The sequence below is a fragment of the Mustela nivalis genome (assembly GCF_964662115.1).
Source record: "Mustela nivalis genome assembly, chromosome: 11".
Classification (NCBI taxonomy): domain Eukaryota; kingdom Metazoa; phylum Chordata; class Mammalia; order Carnivora; family Mustelidae; genus Mustela; species Mustela nivalis.
The window spans coordinates 46,618,902-46,637,069 of NC_139030.1; the positions used below are offsets into that span (position 1 = coordinate 46,618,902).

At 39.0% G+C, this 18,168-nt stretch overlaps 1 protein-coding gene across 4 annotated transcripts in view; it reads right to left on the minus strand.

Moving 5' to 3' along the window:
* Positions 1-18,168, minus strand: part of RAPGEF4 (Rap guanine nucleotide exchange factor 4) — a 291,346-nt gene that overhangs the window by 252,143 nt on the left and 21,035 nt on the right. The window contains exon 2 of one of the 4 annotated variants that reach the window (XM_082689567.1): positions 4,881-4,929. The exons of the other annotated variants lie outside the window; for them this stretch is intronic. Within the exon in view, the coding sequence (XP_082545693.1) occupies positions 4,881-4,894 (14 nt within the window). The 5' untranslated portion in view covers positions 4,895-4,929. The remainder of the gene's footprint in view (positions 1-4,880; positions 4,930-18,168) is intronic. 4 annotated transcript variants of the gene reach the window in all.

Consider the following 18,168-nt stretch of genomic DNA (forward strand, 5'->3'; position numbering starts at 1 on the left):
GGCTAGCTAGCAAAAATCCAAAACCTGTTTTACTTCTCACAAGTTGTACCAAACTATATATATATATATATATAACTCTGTAACCACTGAACATTTTACACTACAGCCTAACAGAGACTTCCAACCTTTTTAAAAGTCATGGCACTCATAGAAAATGGCTGAGATGAACAGACACTTCTCCAAAGAAGACATACAAATGGCTAACAGACACATGAAAAAATGTTCATCATCACAAGCCATCAGGGAGATTCAAATCAAAACCACATTGAGATACCAGCTTACACCAGTTAGAATGGTCAAAATTAACATGACAGTAAATGTGTGTTGCAGAGGATGTGGAGAAAGGGGAATCCTCTTACATTGTTGGTGGGAATGCAAGTTGGTACAGCCACTTTGGAAAACAGTGTGGAGATTCCTTAAGAAATTAAAAATAGAGCTTCCCAATGACCCTGCAATTTCACTACTCGGTATTTACCCCAAAGATACAGATGAAGTGAAAAGAAGGGCCATATGTACCCCAATGTTCATGGCAGCAATGGCCACAGTCACCAAACTGTGGAAAGAACCAAGATGCCCTTCAACGAACGAATGGATAAGGAAGATGTGGTCCATACATAATATGGAATATTATGCCTCCATCAGAAAGGACCAATACCCAACTTTTGTATCAACATGGACGGGACCGGAGGAGATTATGCTGAGTGAAATAAGTCAAGCAGAGAGAGTTAATTATCATATGCTTTCGCTTATTTGTGGAGCATAAGGAATAACACAGAGGACATGGGGAGATGGAGAGGAGAAGGGAGTTGGGGAAAATTGGAGGAAGAGACGAACCATGAGAGACTGTGGACTCTGAGAAACAAACTGAGGGTTTTGGAGGGGAGGAGGGGAGGAGGTTAGGTGAGCCTGGTGGTGGGTATTATGGAGGGCACTTATTGCATAAAGCACTGGGTGTGGTGCATAAGCAATGAATTCTGGAACACTGAAAAGAAATTTAAAAAATAAATAAAAATTTAAAAAAAAAAAGAAAGAAAGAAAATGGCTGAGATAAACAGATCAATGTTCCCCAACCACCTGCTAATGCTCAGGCCACCTCAAAGGCTGAGGGAATCAATTCCTCAGGCCGAAGGACCAACACTTCAGTTGGAACGTTTTGGCGTAAGGGACCAGTTCTGCGTGATTGTTCAGGAACCAATGGGGGAGTGACAGTAAATGGTAACAGTCTTCACCTTAGCATTCATCCAGTGCCTACTGTATGTCACCATGATACTCTCCTCAAGATGGGTACATTCAAATAAGGCAAACATAACACCATAGGCAAACAATAACACCATAGGCAAACAATTCAATACAATCTGGCACTCATTGTTTTGGAAAATAACAGTAAAAAGAGCATCTGCCATTTATTGTACTCTTATTAGAAGCCAACACTTGCTTTACATAAATTAATTCATTTAATCCTCACAGTACTCTTTTAAGGTAGGTACTATTATCCTGCGGATGGGAAAACTGAGCCTGGAGGTATTGAGTAACTTTCCCCCAATCTCTCAGGCAGAAGAAGGAGCCAGAACTGGAACCTGGTCCACTGACTACTCCTACCCACCTTATTTTCAATCAGGTCCACCAGAAATGTGTGACTGCCCCAGGCAAGCTGACAACTGGGGGCCACTTCAGACATTCTCTGGCTATATTAGTTCACTGTTTACTTAGCAGAAAGGCTGAGAGCAGGATAAGGGAATACACAGGAAGACCAGGCATTGGCAACCCTTAGCTACTCCTGTGTTCCCTCAAGCAACTCGGTCATGTCCCAGCTCTGCATATCCTACTCGGTGAAAATGCAAGCCTACATCCAAACTAAGTGACTGTACATATACATACCATGAATAATGCCAACAAAAACTAAGCCTGCATTTAATTAGTACCACCTTCTTTAGAAGACAGTTAAACTGTCTGTGGTTAGTCATGAGCACCTTACTAATCCACTCTCTCAGCACCTCATTATAGTGCATCTACCAGTCCTAAACAGCATCCTTTGTATTAAGAGTGTGGTAAGTCTAGAGTTGCCAGATTTTGCAAATACAAAACAGGACACCCACTTAAATTTGAATTTCAGATACAGAATGAGTAATTTTTAGTATAATTATGTCCCAATGCAAGAACCAGAACATATTTATATTTTAAAATTATTTGTCATTTTTCTGAAATTCAAATTTAATTGAGTGTCTTACATTTCATCTGGGAAACCTAGGTAAGCCCAATTTTCTCCACTTCTTATTTCTGTTGATGTTTCAGAACCTCTTCTAGATTGGTGCCCCATGACAACTGCCTTGAAGTCACACACAGGAAGTAGAAATAGGGATCCAAAGCCTGTGTTTCCCCACTGCTGTTTGTGCTTCTCAGGAAATATACTCATCCTTAGTGATATCCAGTACTGCCTGAGAATGAAAGGGCAGCCATGGGACAGAGGGAGCTTCTATTCAGAGCATAAATTTTCCTGAAAGATTTTTGGGATTTAAAAAATTCACTTAAAATTTTAAAAATGATTTTTTTTAAAAGAACTTATCACATGAATATGCAGTCGACTTCTGGCTTTCTATCTTGGCCAACGTCAAGTTTCTTCCTGAAAACCAGTAGGTCATAAAAATTTTTACATGTCAGTAAAAATACTGCACATTTGGTACTTTGACGTTATATGGGAATCCCCAGAATCAACCCTGCAGTGCAGAAACAGTGAGCAATGTCTTTGGCGAGAACTGATTATGCTATCGTCACCAGCGCGTACAGCTGGCACTCTTCCGCCTGAGTGTTCACTCCAGGAAGTGTGATTTCTTCATGAATCCATAGAAGCTTTTATTTTCCCCCTTTTGGCTGTAAAAAATCTACTGGCTTCCACAAACTAGTGCAACTTCCTACTGGAATTGCTTAAAATGTGATAAATAAAATGTTTTGTTTACAAACATGAGATTATAAATAGCTCCATTTTCTGTTTTAGTGAGTGTCCCCATAACAAAAGCAATCAAAATTAAGGTTTTTTTTTTAAATGATAGATGTATTTTTCCTCTTTCCATCTTAAAATGACAATGCATCTCCTGTATGAATGACTATCTGTTTCTGCGTTCATCCTCTAATGACCTTGACTGAATGAGCTCCCTGACTGAAATAGCTTCCAAGATTTCACCTGGTAGAAATTTAGACCCATCTGTGCACAAGCCGTGCATACACTTTGTCCAAGTCAGTAAAAAATTCATCCATCAAAACATCAGGAATCTGGGGCGCCAGGGTGGCTCAGTGGGTTGGGGCCTCTGCCTTCGGCTCGGGTCGTGATCTCAGGGTCCTGGGATGGAGCCCCACATCGGGCTCCCTGCTCAGCAGGGAACCTGCTTCCCACTACCCTCCTCTCTGCCTACTTGTGATCTCTGTCTGTTAAATAAATAAATAAAATCTTTTTTTTTAATTTTTTAAAATTTTTTTTAATTTTTTAAAAATTTAAAAAAAAAAAAAACACATCAGGAATCACTGAAGACTATGGTACCTAATGTCACTCTTTAAACTTTCCACAATGAACTTGACAGTGAAGATGTTGGCACACTCAGGCCACAGACAATTATTTACTGGTACACACAACGGTAGATCTAAGAAGCATAAGATGTGTTCGTATGTCTATTTCAGATACATGTTTTATCATTGTGGAGATACAAATGAGCCCAAACCTTTTTATATCTTGCCTGGGAAAATCCTGGGCTATAACTATACAGAAATGTGACTCTTACAACAACATCCAATTATGCACATTTTGAAGGAAAGTTGCCAGAATTTTTTGCAGCTAAAGACAGCAGACTTGGCTAAAAGCAAAACAATCCAAACCAAAACCAAACAAGAAATGCAGAAATTGCTTGTAGCTTTCCTCGAGGATGGTTTCAGAATCATCTTGAAAGGTAAAAATGCATATGATAGGAAAAAGTGGGTAAAACATGCTACCTAATAGTTATGTCCAAAACTTTTCTTGGTCAAAAAAAGAGGCAAACACACTGAAGAGATACTCCCATTAGATAATTCCATCAAACAACAAACTGGCCTAAGTTCAAAAGGTATGGCTGAACTGGCTGGAAGTCAGAGGTTAACATGATTTTTTAATCAAGCAGTAGGATAAAAACAGGAACAGAAATCATTTCTTGCAAATAGTTAAAATGGGGGTAGATTAAACATATATTGACATGATCAGTGAGGGTTAAAAATAAACACATGAACAAAGAAACAATACTTGGTTGTGAATTTTCAACAACACACATCTTAATGACAGATAAAAACAGAACTATCATAAAGCCTGAGGGTCTGCAGAGCTGCGCTGCAGATTCAAACTTGGGAGTTCTAGCAGACACATCTGTTAAATCCATGACGAAGATAAAATGGTTTCGAGAAAGTTGCCTCATAAGAAAAACAAGTTGAAAATGAAACCCCAGAGAATACTATTTTCTTTCTGCTTTCTCAGAAAACAAAGGTAACAGTGGTCACGTTGCCAGCTTTCTATTTTTTTTTTTTTTAATTTTCAACACCATAGAAATAAGGGTCCATAGACATGGAGGGTGCAAGAATTTTTAAAATCTTATCTCAAAGTCAGCTATCAATGAACATCAAGCACAGACTGGGAAAAAGAAAAAGAAAGCAACAATCAGTGACAAGAAGTTTGAAACATGAAAGAAGAGAATTATTGACAGTAAAAAAGAACACCCACACATACAGGTGCTAGCATGAAGACAAGGAATGAGTTCATACTAGCTGCAGGAGAGTGAGACAATAAACTGACAGAAGCTGAGGGTAGAGGGGGCTGCAGGAATCGAAGACTACGGAGGGAATGTAACATGAGCACCAACACAGGTTACCTGGATTCAGCCATAACGAACTCACAGGTAACTTTGGCCAGACCAGCTTCTGTGGAAAAGTGAGAAGAGTATGGGTCCTTCGGTATACATACTATATTGTTGCTATTTTGCAATTATTTTCCCTATGGTATAGTTGTCTATTATATGTTTTACATGTATATTCATAGTAGTTTTATTTGTATCAGCCCCCAAGCTGGGAATAACCCAGATGTCCACCGATGGATGTTTGAAGAAACTAATTCTGCATATCCCACCCCATGGAATACTAATCAGAAATAAAAAAATAGAAGCTGTTGCTACATACTACATTGGTAAATCTCAAAACAATTATGCTGAGCAAAAACAGCATCCACAAAAGACTACCTACTAAATGATTCTACTTATATGAAACTCAAAAAATGCAAACTAATCTGTAGTGACCAAAGTAGATATTAAGGTGCACTGGAGAACTTAGGCGTGAGGGGTAGGTTTGCTATCTGGATTGTGACCATGGCTTCACAAGTGATACATAAGCCAAAATTCACCAAATTGTGTAATTTAGACATGTGTACTTTATTGTATGAACTTTTATTTCAATAAAGCTGTTTTTAATAAACATATAAAATAAAATTGAGAGTTCATATCCTTAATTCAACCAAAATATGTTATAAGATACAATAAATTTGCAAAAAGTCTTTTTAAATTAGAAATGATAAGAGATAAGAGCTCTAATTCATATACAGCCCTAAAACACAAAATGGCCTTCAGATCCCAGTCCAGGAAAATCCTGACCTTCTGAAAGTCTGGCTATGCACAGGGTTCAGAAGTGACAGCTACTTCGTGTCCTCCCCTGACGCTCACAACCCAGAACCCAAGGTCTGAAGATTACAGGAAGTTTCTTAACAATATGCAGATTCCCCACAAACCCCGACAGTCCACTCAGCTATCTTCACTTTCTCCTGCTCATGGTGGCAGCCAGAATGTAAGATAAGGGAAGCCAGGACACATGCAGTAGACAAGACATCTCCAGGTTCTCTGCTGATTTTGCTAGCTTTATCCACATCTGATGCTCCTCAGGTCAGTAGAAAACAGGAGGAATCCATTGCCATGTCTGGACCCAAACTCACATACAGAGAACTTCAGCATCCAGCTGTATATACTTAGCATAGGCACAATCACTTTGATCTCAGCTATCAGCCTCCCCAGAGCCATGTTGATCTCGACCCTCTGGACTGGAGAGATGACAAGGCACTGGAGACAAAAAGACTGCCCTTGTTCTCTCTCCTGAGACAAGTGAAGCAGATGTTGGGTTTGCAGAATAGAAAACAGAGGTCTTGAGAATAGTTTGGGCAAATGGAGTGGGTCAGTTCTTTTCTGAGTTTTATTATCACTGTCTGTACTAGATTGAATACTGTCTTGCAAAAATATATGTCCACCTGGAACTCAGAATGTATCCCTATTTAGAAATAGTGTCTTTGCAGATGCGATGAGTTAAGAGAAGGTCATACTGGACTAGGGTGGAGTCTAAATCCAGTATTACTGATGTCCTTATAAGAGAAGACACACAAAAACAGACACTGAGGAAAAAAGGCCATGTGACAATGGATGCAGAAACTGGAGCAGTGCAGCACAAGTCAAGGAATGCCAAGGATTGCCAGTACCCACCAAAGGTAGAAAGAAGCAAGAAAGGATCCTCTTCTAGAACCTTTAGAGGAAGCATAGCCCTGCAGACCTCTTGACTTTGAACTATTAACTTCAAGGATTGTGAGACAATATTGTTGTTTAGAGAATCCACTTTGCAGTAATTTGTTGCAGCAGCTATACAAATGAATGTGTGGTCACATAGAAATTCCCCATTCCAGAGCAAATCCTCAGATCCTTGTTCACTGCTGGCTCCAGCTCTGATGTGGCTGACCAGACTGCCCACTGCCAGGTTTTCAAAGTTTTGCTTCTTCAGTGAAACTGAAAGCACTATGGACAGATTGAGCTTTATGTCAGTCTCCATTACCAAAAAGGAAGGCACCTTAGACAGATGCTGTGTCCACACATCATAGAATACAGCTCCCCAATGGAGTCCCTGAAAAGGGGGTAGGTCAGTGCTTTCTGGAGTTCAGCCAGAAATTAAACCTTAAATTAAGGTCTTTTCCACCAGTATACTCTCAGCTATATCTAACAAGATCTTGTCTAACTGCTACCCTTTTATTGGACAGGTGAGATCATATTTTCCACCCTTATCCTGCCACACCCATCTCACCTACCATCCTTTGAATAAATTTCCATTGGAAAGCCAAACAAAATAAAGGCAAGGAATTCACCAATCTTTGTAGGGCTACAGGCTTTGGGGTATGATACTTCTCCAGGCTCCATATTTATTCAACTTCAAATAAAAATTTATCTACTTTGGAGCACCTGGATGGTGCAGTTGGTTAAACCTCTGCCTTCAGCTCAGGTCATGATGCCAGGAGCCTGGGATCAACCCTGCATTGGGCTCCCTGCTCAGTGGAGAGTCTGCTTCTTACTTTTTCTCTCCCTCTGCCTCTCCTCCTGCTCATACTCTCTCTGTGTCAAATAAATAAGTAAAATCTTTTCAAAAAATGTATCTACTTTGTTTAAGAAGCATGTAAGGAAATAAATTGTATTTACTGGTGAACAAAGGAATCCTGAATGGTAATGGTCATGACATTGGAGTTAGCATTAGTTTTTACAAGTTGAGTAGTATTTCCGCTAATTTGTATACAGAATTTCTTTATTAACATGATCAAAAAATGCCCCAAAAGGAGGGAAGCAGCAAGAAGGTGGAGTAGGAGACCAAGATATCATCAGGTCCCAGGAGTTCAGCTAGGTAGTTATCAAACAATTCTGAACACCTACAAACACAACAGCAGATAAAAGAGAAGAGCAGCAATTCTAGGAACAGAAAATCGATCACTTTCTGGAAAGTAGGACACGCGGAGAAGTGAATCTGAAACGATGGGAAGATAGACCGTGGGGGAGGGGCTGGCTCCAAGTAGGCAGTGGAGCAGAGGAGCACAAAATCAGAACTTTTAGAAGTCTGCTCCACTGAGGGACATCCCTCCAGAGGCTAAGTGGGGGGTGAAGCCCTCACTGGGACAGTGTGGTCTCAGGACCCCCAGGGACACAAAAAGACCAGGGGTGTCTCAGGGTGGCAGAAATCCCAGGTATCAGAGTGCAGTGCAGTGTCAGCTCGGGATTACCTTAAACTATGATCCAAGGCACAGTCGAGCCATTATTCTTTGAGCAGGGACCCCATAAGTGACAGATCCAGAGAGAGCCCCCCCTTCCTCCTCGAGGAGGAGCGGTGTGGGAGTGTATGGCAGGAATCTGCTGGGTTTGGAGACTCCAAACAGGGCTGTGCGCCAGAGACAGAAATGCTCGGTCACAGGCTGGGTGAGCTTGGAGTGCGACCAGAGACCAGGGAGACAGGAGGGACTGACTGTTTTTCTCTGAGGGCACACTAAGGAGTGGGGCCCTAAGTTCTCAGCCTCTACGGGGCTGGAGACTGGGAGAACACAATTTTCATTCCTGTTGTCTAAAGCTGTACAGAAAGTATTCAGGGAACAAAAGCTCCCAAGAGCAAACCTGAGCAGATGACAGTCTGGCCCCTGGCAAGGGTGGTAATTCCACCTTGGGTAAAGACAATTGAGAATCACTGCAAAAGGCCCCTCCCCCAGAAGATCCCAAGAATATCCAGCCAAGATCAAGTTCACTAATCAATGAGAACTGTGGAACCTGAGAGCTAGGGGAAAGCAATTCATGTTTTTTCCCCATGATTCTTTAGTCTTTTGAAATTAAATATTTTAAATTTCTTTTTTTTCTATTACATTTATTAATTTTCCCCTTTTTTACTTTAACATTTTTAAACTATTTTATCGCATCAATACCTTTTAAAAAATCTTTTAAAATTTTCATTGTTATAGTCATATTTTATCCCTTCATTGAATTGAACCTCGTTTTTTGTATACATATAGGTTTCTTCTTTCTTTAAAATTTTGGGATACACTTTCTTATAATAGATCAAAATGTACCCTAAATCTACCACATGGCTTTGTTCTAGTCTCCAGCCTGATCACATTCTTTCCTCTTCTTTCTTTTCTTTTTACAACCAACTTCTTGTCTTCTCAATTCCGTTTTTAGAATATTTTTGAATTTTCATCTTTACAGTCATATTCCATCTCTTCATCATGTTTACCCTTATTTTCTGTGAGATATATATATATAGATATCTATATCTATATATATATATACTATATATAGTGTGTGTGTGTGTGTGTGTATAATTTTCCTTCTATAAAATATTGGGAGGTAGTTTCTTCTAACAGACCAAAACACACCCAAAATCAAGTGTGTGGCTCTATTCTATTTACCAGTCTAATATATATATATATTCTTTTTTCCCCCCTTTTCTTCCCCCCTGCCCCAGTTTCAGGTCTCTTCTGATTTGATTAGTATATATCTTTCTGGGGTCCATGCTCCCCTTTTAGTATTTTGTTCTCTCATACACCTATTCTTATGTGGATAAAATGATAATGTGGAAAAACTCACCACAAAAAAAAAAAAAAAAAAAAAGAAAGAAAGGATGAAAAAGGAAACAACAGGAGACAGTACCAATTGCTAGGGACCTAATGAATAGGTCCCTATTCTGATTGGGGTGTTTAGTCAATTTACATGGACATTAGTAATATGTCAGAACTAGAGTTCAGAATGACAATTATCAAGGTGCTAGCTGGACTCAAAAAAAGTATGAAAGATATTAGAGAATCCTTTCTGGAGAAATAAAACCACTCTCTGGAGAAATAGAAGAACTAAAATCTAACCAAGTTGAAATTTTAAAAAGCTATTAATGAGATACAGTAAAAAAATGGAGCCTCTTACTGCTAGGATAAATGAGGCAGAAGAGAGAATTAGTGATATAGAAGACCAAATGATGGAGAATAAAGAAGCTGAACAAAAGAGAAATGAATGACTACTGGACCACAAGGGGAGAATTCTAGAGGTAAAAGATACCATAAGATGAAACAATGTTAGAATAATTGGGATCCCAGAAGAAGAGAGAGTAGGGCAGAGGGTATATTGGAACAAATTAAGGTAGAAAATTTCCCTAATTTGGTGAAGCAAGCAAGCATCAAAATTCAGAAGGCACAGGGAACCCTCCTCAAAATCAATAAAAATAGGTGAACCCCCTGTCATCCAATAGTAAAACCTAACAAGTCTTAGTGACAAAGAGAAAATCCTGAAAGCAGCTCGGGACAAGAGGTCTGTAACATACAATGGTAGAAATACTAGTTTGACAGCAGACCTATCCACAGAGACTGGCAGGCCAGAAAGGACTGGCATGATATATTCAGAGCACTAAACTAAACAAAAATATGCAGCGAAGAATACTATATCCAGCTAGGCTATCACTGAAAATAGAAGGAGAGATAAAAAGCTTCCAGGACAAACAAAAACTTAATATTTGCAAACATCAAACCAGCCCTACAGGAAATATTAAAAAGGGTCCTCTAAGCAAAGAGGGAGGCTAAAAGCACCACCCCCCCCCCAAAAAGAGAGAGAGAGAGAGAGAGACAATATACAGTAACAGTCACCTTACAGGCAATACAGTGGCACAAAATTCCTATCTTTCAATAGTTACTCTGAATGTAAATGGACTAAACACCCCAATCAGAAGACACAGGGTATCAGAATGGATAAAAAAAATAAGACCCATCGATATGATGTCTACAAGAAACTCATTTTAGACCCAAAGACACCTTCCTATTTAAAGTGAGGAGGTGGCATCCCTTCCTGATCAAAACTCTTCAAAGTGTAGGGATAGAGGGCACATACCTCAATATCATCAAAGCCATCTATGAAAAACCCACCACAAATATCATTCTCAATGGAGAAAAACTGAAAGCTTTTCCGCTAAGGTCAGGAACATGGCAGGGATGTCCATTATCACCACTGCTATTCAACATAGTACTAGAGGTCCTAGCCTCAGCAATCAGACAACAAAAGGAAATTAAAGGCATCCAAATCGGCAAAGAAGAAGTCAAATTATCACTCTTCGCAGATGATATGATACTATATGTGGAAAACCCAAAAGACTCCACTCCAAAACTGCTAGAACTTATACAGGAATTCAGTAAAGTGTCAGGATATAAAATCAATGCACAGAAATCAGTTGCATTTCTCTACACCAACAGCAAGACAGAAGAAAGGGAAATTAAGGAGTCAATCCCATTTACAATTGCACCCAAAACCATAAGATACCTAGGAATAAACCTAACCAAAGAGACACAGAATCTATACTCAGAAAACTATAAAGTACTCATGAAATAAACTGAGGAAGACACAAAGAAATGGAAAAATGTTCCATGCTCCTGGATTGGAAGAATAAATATTGTGAAAATGTCTATGCTACCTAAAGCAATCTACACATTTAATGCAATTCCTATCAAAGTGCCATCCATCTTTTTCAAAGAAATGGAACAAATAATTCTAAAATTTATATGGAACCAGAAAAGACCTCGAATAGCCAAAGGGATATTGAAAAAGAAAGCCAACGTTGGTGGCATCACAATTCCGGACTTCAAGCTCTATTACAAAGCTGTCATCATCAAGACAGCATGGTACTGGCAAAAAAACAGACACATAGATCAATGGAACAGAATAGAGAGCCCAGAAATAGACCCTCAACTCTATGGTCAACTAATCTTCAACAAAGCAGGAAAGAATGTCCAATGGAAAAAAGACAGCCTCTTCAATAAATGGGAAAATTGGACAGCCACATGCAGAAAAATGAAATTGGACCATTTCCTTACACCACACACAAAAATAGACTCAAAATGGATGAAGGACCTCAATGTGCGAAAGGAATCCATCAAAATCCTTGAGGAGAACACAGGCAGCAACCTCTTCGACCTCAGCCGCAGCAACATCTTCCTTGGAACAACGCCAAAGGCAAGGGAAGCAAGGGCAAAAATGAACTATTGGGACTTCATCAAGATCAAAAGCTTTTGCACAGCAAAGGAAACAGTTAACAAAATCAAAAGACAACTGACAGAATGGAAGAAGATATTTGCAAACGACATATCAGATAAAGGACTAGTGTCCAGAATCTATAAAGAACTTAGCAAACTCAACACCCAAAGAACAAATAGTCCAATCAAGAAATGGGCAAAGGACATGAACAGACATTTCTGCAAAGAAGACATCCAGATGACCAACAGACACATGAAAAAGTGCTCCATATCACTCGGCATCAGGGAAATACAAATCAAAACTACAATGCGATATCACCTCACACCAGTCAGAAAGGCTAAAATCAACAAGTCAGGAAATGACACATGCTGGCGAGGATGTGGAGAAAGGGGAACCCTCCTACACTGTTGGTGGGAATGCAAGCTGGTGCAACCTCTCTGGAAAACAGCATGGAGGTTCCTCAAAATGTTGAAAATAGAACTGCCCTATGACCCAGCAATTGCACTATTGGGTATTTACCCTAAAGATACAAACGTAGTGATCCAAAGGGGCACGTGTACCCGAATGTTTATAGCAGCAATGTCCACAATAGCCAAACTATGGAAAGAACCTAGATGTCCATCAACAGATGAATGGATCAAGAAGATGTGGTATATATATACAATGGAATACTATGCAGCCATCAAAAGAAATGAAATCTTGCCATTTGCGACAACATGGATGGAACTAGAGCATATCATGCTTAGCGAAATAAGTCAAGCGGAGAAAGACAACTATCATATGATCTCCCTGATATGAGGAAGTGGTGATGCAACATGGGGGCTTAAGTGGGTACGAGAAGAATAAATGAAAGAAAATGGGATTGGGAGGGAGACAAACCATAAGTGACTCTTAATCTCACAAAACAAACTTAGGGTTGCTGGGGGGAGGGGGTTTGGGAGAAGGGGGTGGGATTATGGACATTGGGGAGGGTATGTGCTTTGGTGAGAGCTGTGAAGTGTGTAAACCTGGTGATTCACAGACCTGTACCCCTGGGGATAAAAATATATGTTTATAAAAAATAAAAAATTATAAAAAAAAATAAATAAAGTGAGGAGGTGGAAAACAATTTACCATGCTAATGGACATCAAAAGAAAGTTGGGGTGGCAATCTTTACATCAGATAAATTAAGCCAAATACTGTAATAAGAGATGAGGAAGGACATTATATCATACTTAAAGGGTCTATCCAACAAGAAGATCTAACAATTTTAAATATCTATCACCCTAACATGGGAGCAGCCAATTATATAAAGCAATTAATTAACAATAAGAAACACATCAAAAATAATACAATAATAGTAGGGGACTTTAACATCCCCTTACTGAAATGGACAGATTATCTAAGCAAAAGATCAACAAGGAAATAAAGGCTTTAAATGACACACTGGACCAGATGGACATGACAGATATATTTAGAACATTCCATCCCAAAACAACAGAATACACATTCTTCTCTAGCACACGTATGAAACATTCTCCAGAATAGATCACATCCTGGGTCACAAATCAGGTCTCAACTGGTACCAAAAGATTGGATCATTCCCCGCATATTTTCAGACCACAATGCTCTGAAACTAGAATTCAATCACACGAGGAAAGGTGGAAAGAACCTAAATACATGGAGGCTAACGAGCATCCTACTAAACAATAAATGCGTCAACCAGGAAATTAAAGAAGAATTAAAAAAATTCATGGACACTAATGAAAATGAAAACACAACTGTTCAAAATCTTTGGGACACAGCAAAGGTGGTCCTGGGAGGAAAGCATATAGCAATACAAGTCTTTCTCAAGAAACAAGAAAGGTCTCACATACATGACCTAACCCTGTACCTAAAGGAGCTGGAGAAAGAACAGCAAAGAAAGCCTAAACCCAGTAGGAGAAGAGAAATAATAATGATCAGAGCAGAAATCAATGAGATAGAAGTCAAAAGAACAGTAGAACAAATCAATGAAACTAGGAGCTGGTTCTTTGAAAGGATTAGCCAGACTTATCAAAAAGAAAAAAGAAAGGACCCAAATTAATAAAATCATGAGTGAAAGAGGAGAGATCACAACCAACACCAAAGAAATACAACAATTATAAGAACATATTATGAGCAACTATACATCAGCAAATTTGACAATGGATGCATTCGTAGAGACATATGAACTACCAAAAATGAACCAGGAAGAAATAGAAAACCTGAAGAGATCCATGACCAGTAAGGAGATTGAAGCAGTCATCAAAAACCTCCCAACAAGGGTCAGACGGCTTCCCAGGGGAATTCTACCAAACTTCTTTTTTTTTTTAATTTTTAATTTTTTAATAAACATATAATATATTTTATCCCCAGAGGTACAGGTCTGTGCATCGCCAGGTTTACACACTTCACAGCACTCACCAAAGCACATACCCTCCCCAATGTCCATAACCCAACCACCCTCTCCCGACCCCCCTTCCCCCAGCAACCCTCAGTTTTTCTGAGATTAAGAGTCTTTTATGGTTTGTCTCCCTCCCGTTCCCAACTTGTTTCATTTATTCCTTTCCTAACCCCTAAGTCCCCCACATTGCCTCTCCACTTCCTCATATCAGGGAGATCATATGATAATTGTCTTTCTCTGATTGACTTATTTCGCTTGGCATCATATCCTCTAGTTCCATCCAAGTCATCACAAATGGCAAGATTTCATTTCTTTTAATGGCTGCATAGTATTCCATTGTATATATATACCACATCTTCTTTATCCATTCATCTGTTGATGGACATCTAGGTTCTTTCAATAGTTTGGCTATTGTGGACATTGCTGCTATAAACAGTGGGGTGCATGTGCCCCTTCAGATCAGTACCTTTGTATCTTTAGGGTAAATACCCAGTAGTGCAATTGCTGGGTCATAGGTCTACCAAACATTTAAAGAAGAATTAATACCTAGTCTCCTGAAGCTGTTCCAAAAAATAGAAATGGAAGGAAAACCTCCAAACTCATTTTATGAGGCCGGTTTACCTTGATCCCAAAACCAGACAAAGGACCCATCAAAAAGGAGAATTACAGACCAATATCCTTAATTAACTTGGATGTGAAAATTCTCACCAAAATACTAGCCAACAGGCTCCAACAGTACACTAAAAGGATTATTCACCACGACCAACTGGGATTTATTCCTGTGTTGCAAGTTTGGTTCAACATCTGCAAATCAATCAATGTGATACAATATATTAATAAAAGAAAGAACAAGAACCATGTGATACTCTCAGTAGATGCTGACAAAGCATTTGACAAAGTACAGCATCCTTTCTTGATCAAACTCTTCAGAGTGTAGGCATAGAGTGTTCATACCTCAGTATCATCAAAGCCATCTATGAAAAACTGACAGTGAATATCATTCTCAATGGGAGAAAAGCAGAGAGCTTTTCCCCCAAGGTCAGGAACATGGCAGGGATTTCCTCCATTCACTGCTGCTATTCAACATAGTACTAGAAGTCCTAGCCTCAGCAATCAGACAACAATAAGAAATAAAAGGCACCCAAATCAGCAAAGAAGAAGTCAAACTCTCACTCTTTGCAGATGATATGATACTTTATGTGGAAAACCCGAAAGACTCCACTCCAAAACTGCTAGAACTCATACAGGAATTTGGTAAAGTGTCGGGATATAAAATCAATGCATAGAAATCATTTTCATTTCTACATATCAACAGCAAGACAGAAGAAGGAGAAATTAAGGAGTTGAATTCATTTACAATTGCACCAAAACCATAAAACACCTAGGAATAAAGCTAACAAAGGAGGCAAAGAATCTGTACTCAGAAAACTATAAAGTACTCATGAAAGAAATGGAGGAAGACACAAAGAAATGGAAAAATGTTCCACGCTCATGGATTGGAAGAAAAAATATTGTGAAAATGTCTATGGTACTAAAGCAATATACACACTTAATGCAATCCCTATCAAAATACTATCATTTTTTTCAAAGAAATGGAACAAATAATTTTATCTCTGATATGAGGAATTTGAGAGGCAGGGTGAGGGGTCATGGGGGTTAGGGAGGTAAAAAATGAAACAAGATAGGGAGGGAGACAAAGCATAAGAGACTCTTAATCTCATGAAACAAACTGAGGGTTGCTGGGGTATGGGGGGTAGGGATAGGGTGGCTGGGTTATGGACACTGGGGAGGGTATATGCTATGGGGATTGCTATGAAATGTGTAAACCTGATGATTCACAGACCTGTACCCCTGCAAAAATAATATATTATATGTTAATTTTAAAAATCCAAAAATATGAATATGTATACATTCAAAACTTTATAATATATATCAACATACAAAAGTTTTTAAAAAGGACGAACTGGACAATATTTCATTACATAAAACCAGAAAAGTCAACTTTTTAAAATATTCTTTATAACAAATTCCTTCAAACAATTTACCTATATTATCTAGACATAGAAATTTGCAGGCCAGTTTTTCCTAATCTATATATCACTGAGTCAAAGTAATCAATTCATATTTTATGTATTCCTGAATAAATGGAGTTCACTGCTTTCATTCCCCCTACTCTGAGGAAATCTGATCTGATCTCTCAGACTTATGACGACCCTGTGTATGTTCTCAGAGTCTGATCTGGTCCTTCATAGCAATAGGAACATTATATTAAACACTCCTCTGACTACTCGTTCAGTCTCTGTGTTTCAGGTAACTTCCATATATTCTCTGTCCTTTCCTAGAAATGAGCTTCAGCATCAGAATCACACATAATGTATTGCTTGATGTAAGGTTAATGAATTAATATGCATTGCATAAAGGTTTTATAAAGGATACTTTAAAAAATTATTCCCTTGCTTCTGTGTGAGTAAAAGAGAAGGAAAATGGCTAGTACAGTGCAGGGAGTTGCAGAAGAGGATATACACTAGTAAGGAAGGCATAAGGGCAAAGAGAGGTTTTGGGATTTGAGGCCTTGATCTTCTTCCAGGATCTCTCCAACCGACTGGCTCCTGCAGCTAAAACAAGGCTCATTTTGCCATTCACAGGCTCATGCTAGGTTCTCATCTTGGAGATCTTGGCTCAAGAAAAAAAAATATTAAGTTAAAGCCTTCTCTTCTTCAATAACTAGAAGACAAGGCTGAATTTACCACTTGACTCTCAAAAAAACACACTGGCCTCCATGGTCCCACAGGCATGTTGTTACCTCCCTGTGTATCTTATAGTAATGGCAGAATTTGCCAGGTCAAGAGCCAATGTTTTGTCATTGGTTCACTCCTCCCTTCTCTATCTGCACATCAACTAAAACAGTGGACACATTCACATGCACTAATTTACACCATGTGATTCCTACCCATGATCTTGAGTTAGATAGTGGCATGGTCCAAATGCAAAGTAGAGATATGGGAAGCCTAAAGCCAGGGGGAAATTGAATTATCATCTATCAGCTGGGAGAGTCCATTGTTGGCCATCTCTTCTTATGTCCTCTGTCTCTGATGGGGGATAGGTGGAGCCCCAGCCCCAGACAGAAGGTCTCACTATATGGACAAATTCAGCCTCTGGAGATTCTAAAAATCCCAGATCATTCATAATTATTAGCTGAAGAGGGTATGTGAAAATAAGGGCTGAATGGAGGAGACACCCCTTGGCCAAAGAACTTATTTTTAACCACTTTTGAGACTCCATAAAGAGTTCTCAGCGATGAAAGTGTGGCCCTTGTCAGAGTCTGGCAAAAGAAACAGCAGAGCCGAGGTAAGGGTAGTCAATACCTGAGTTGGGAAACTTACATGAGGGGTGGCTGGATTGCTAAAGTGGGAGAATTGCTGGATATGACAGTAAACAGAAGAGGCTTCACACACATTCGTCACTTAACATTATTCTTGTACCCCAAGTAGGTGGTACAAGAACATTTTAGGGTGGCTTCTTTAGAAGATGGGGTTCTGATGTATTAAAAGAAAACAATGTGTTTTATAAAGAGTGTAAACAGAAAGGCACGAATATGAAGAGTTATCATCATAATATCCACTGATCTCCAAGTTCATTTGTTTTATGAACATTTATGCAGCTTTAAGTCAATCTCCTTCTTTTCCTTTCTTTCTTGTGTCCCATATTTTTACTCTTTTCATTTTTCCTTCTTCCTTCCTGATAGTCCAAGATTCATTCCTTTCTCAGTTTCCTTTAGTCATTCTTTTAGGCTAGATCTGTTAAAATCCTCTTAGTTTTCTTTTTCTGAGAATGTCTTGATTTCCCCTTCTTTCCTGAAGGCTATTTTCACTGGGTATAGAATTCTGGGTTGACAGTACTTTTTCTTTAAACACTGAAAA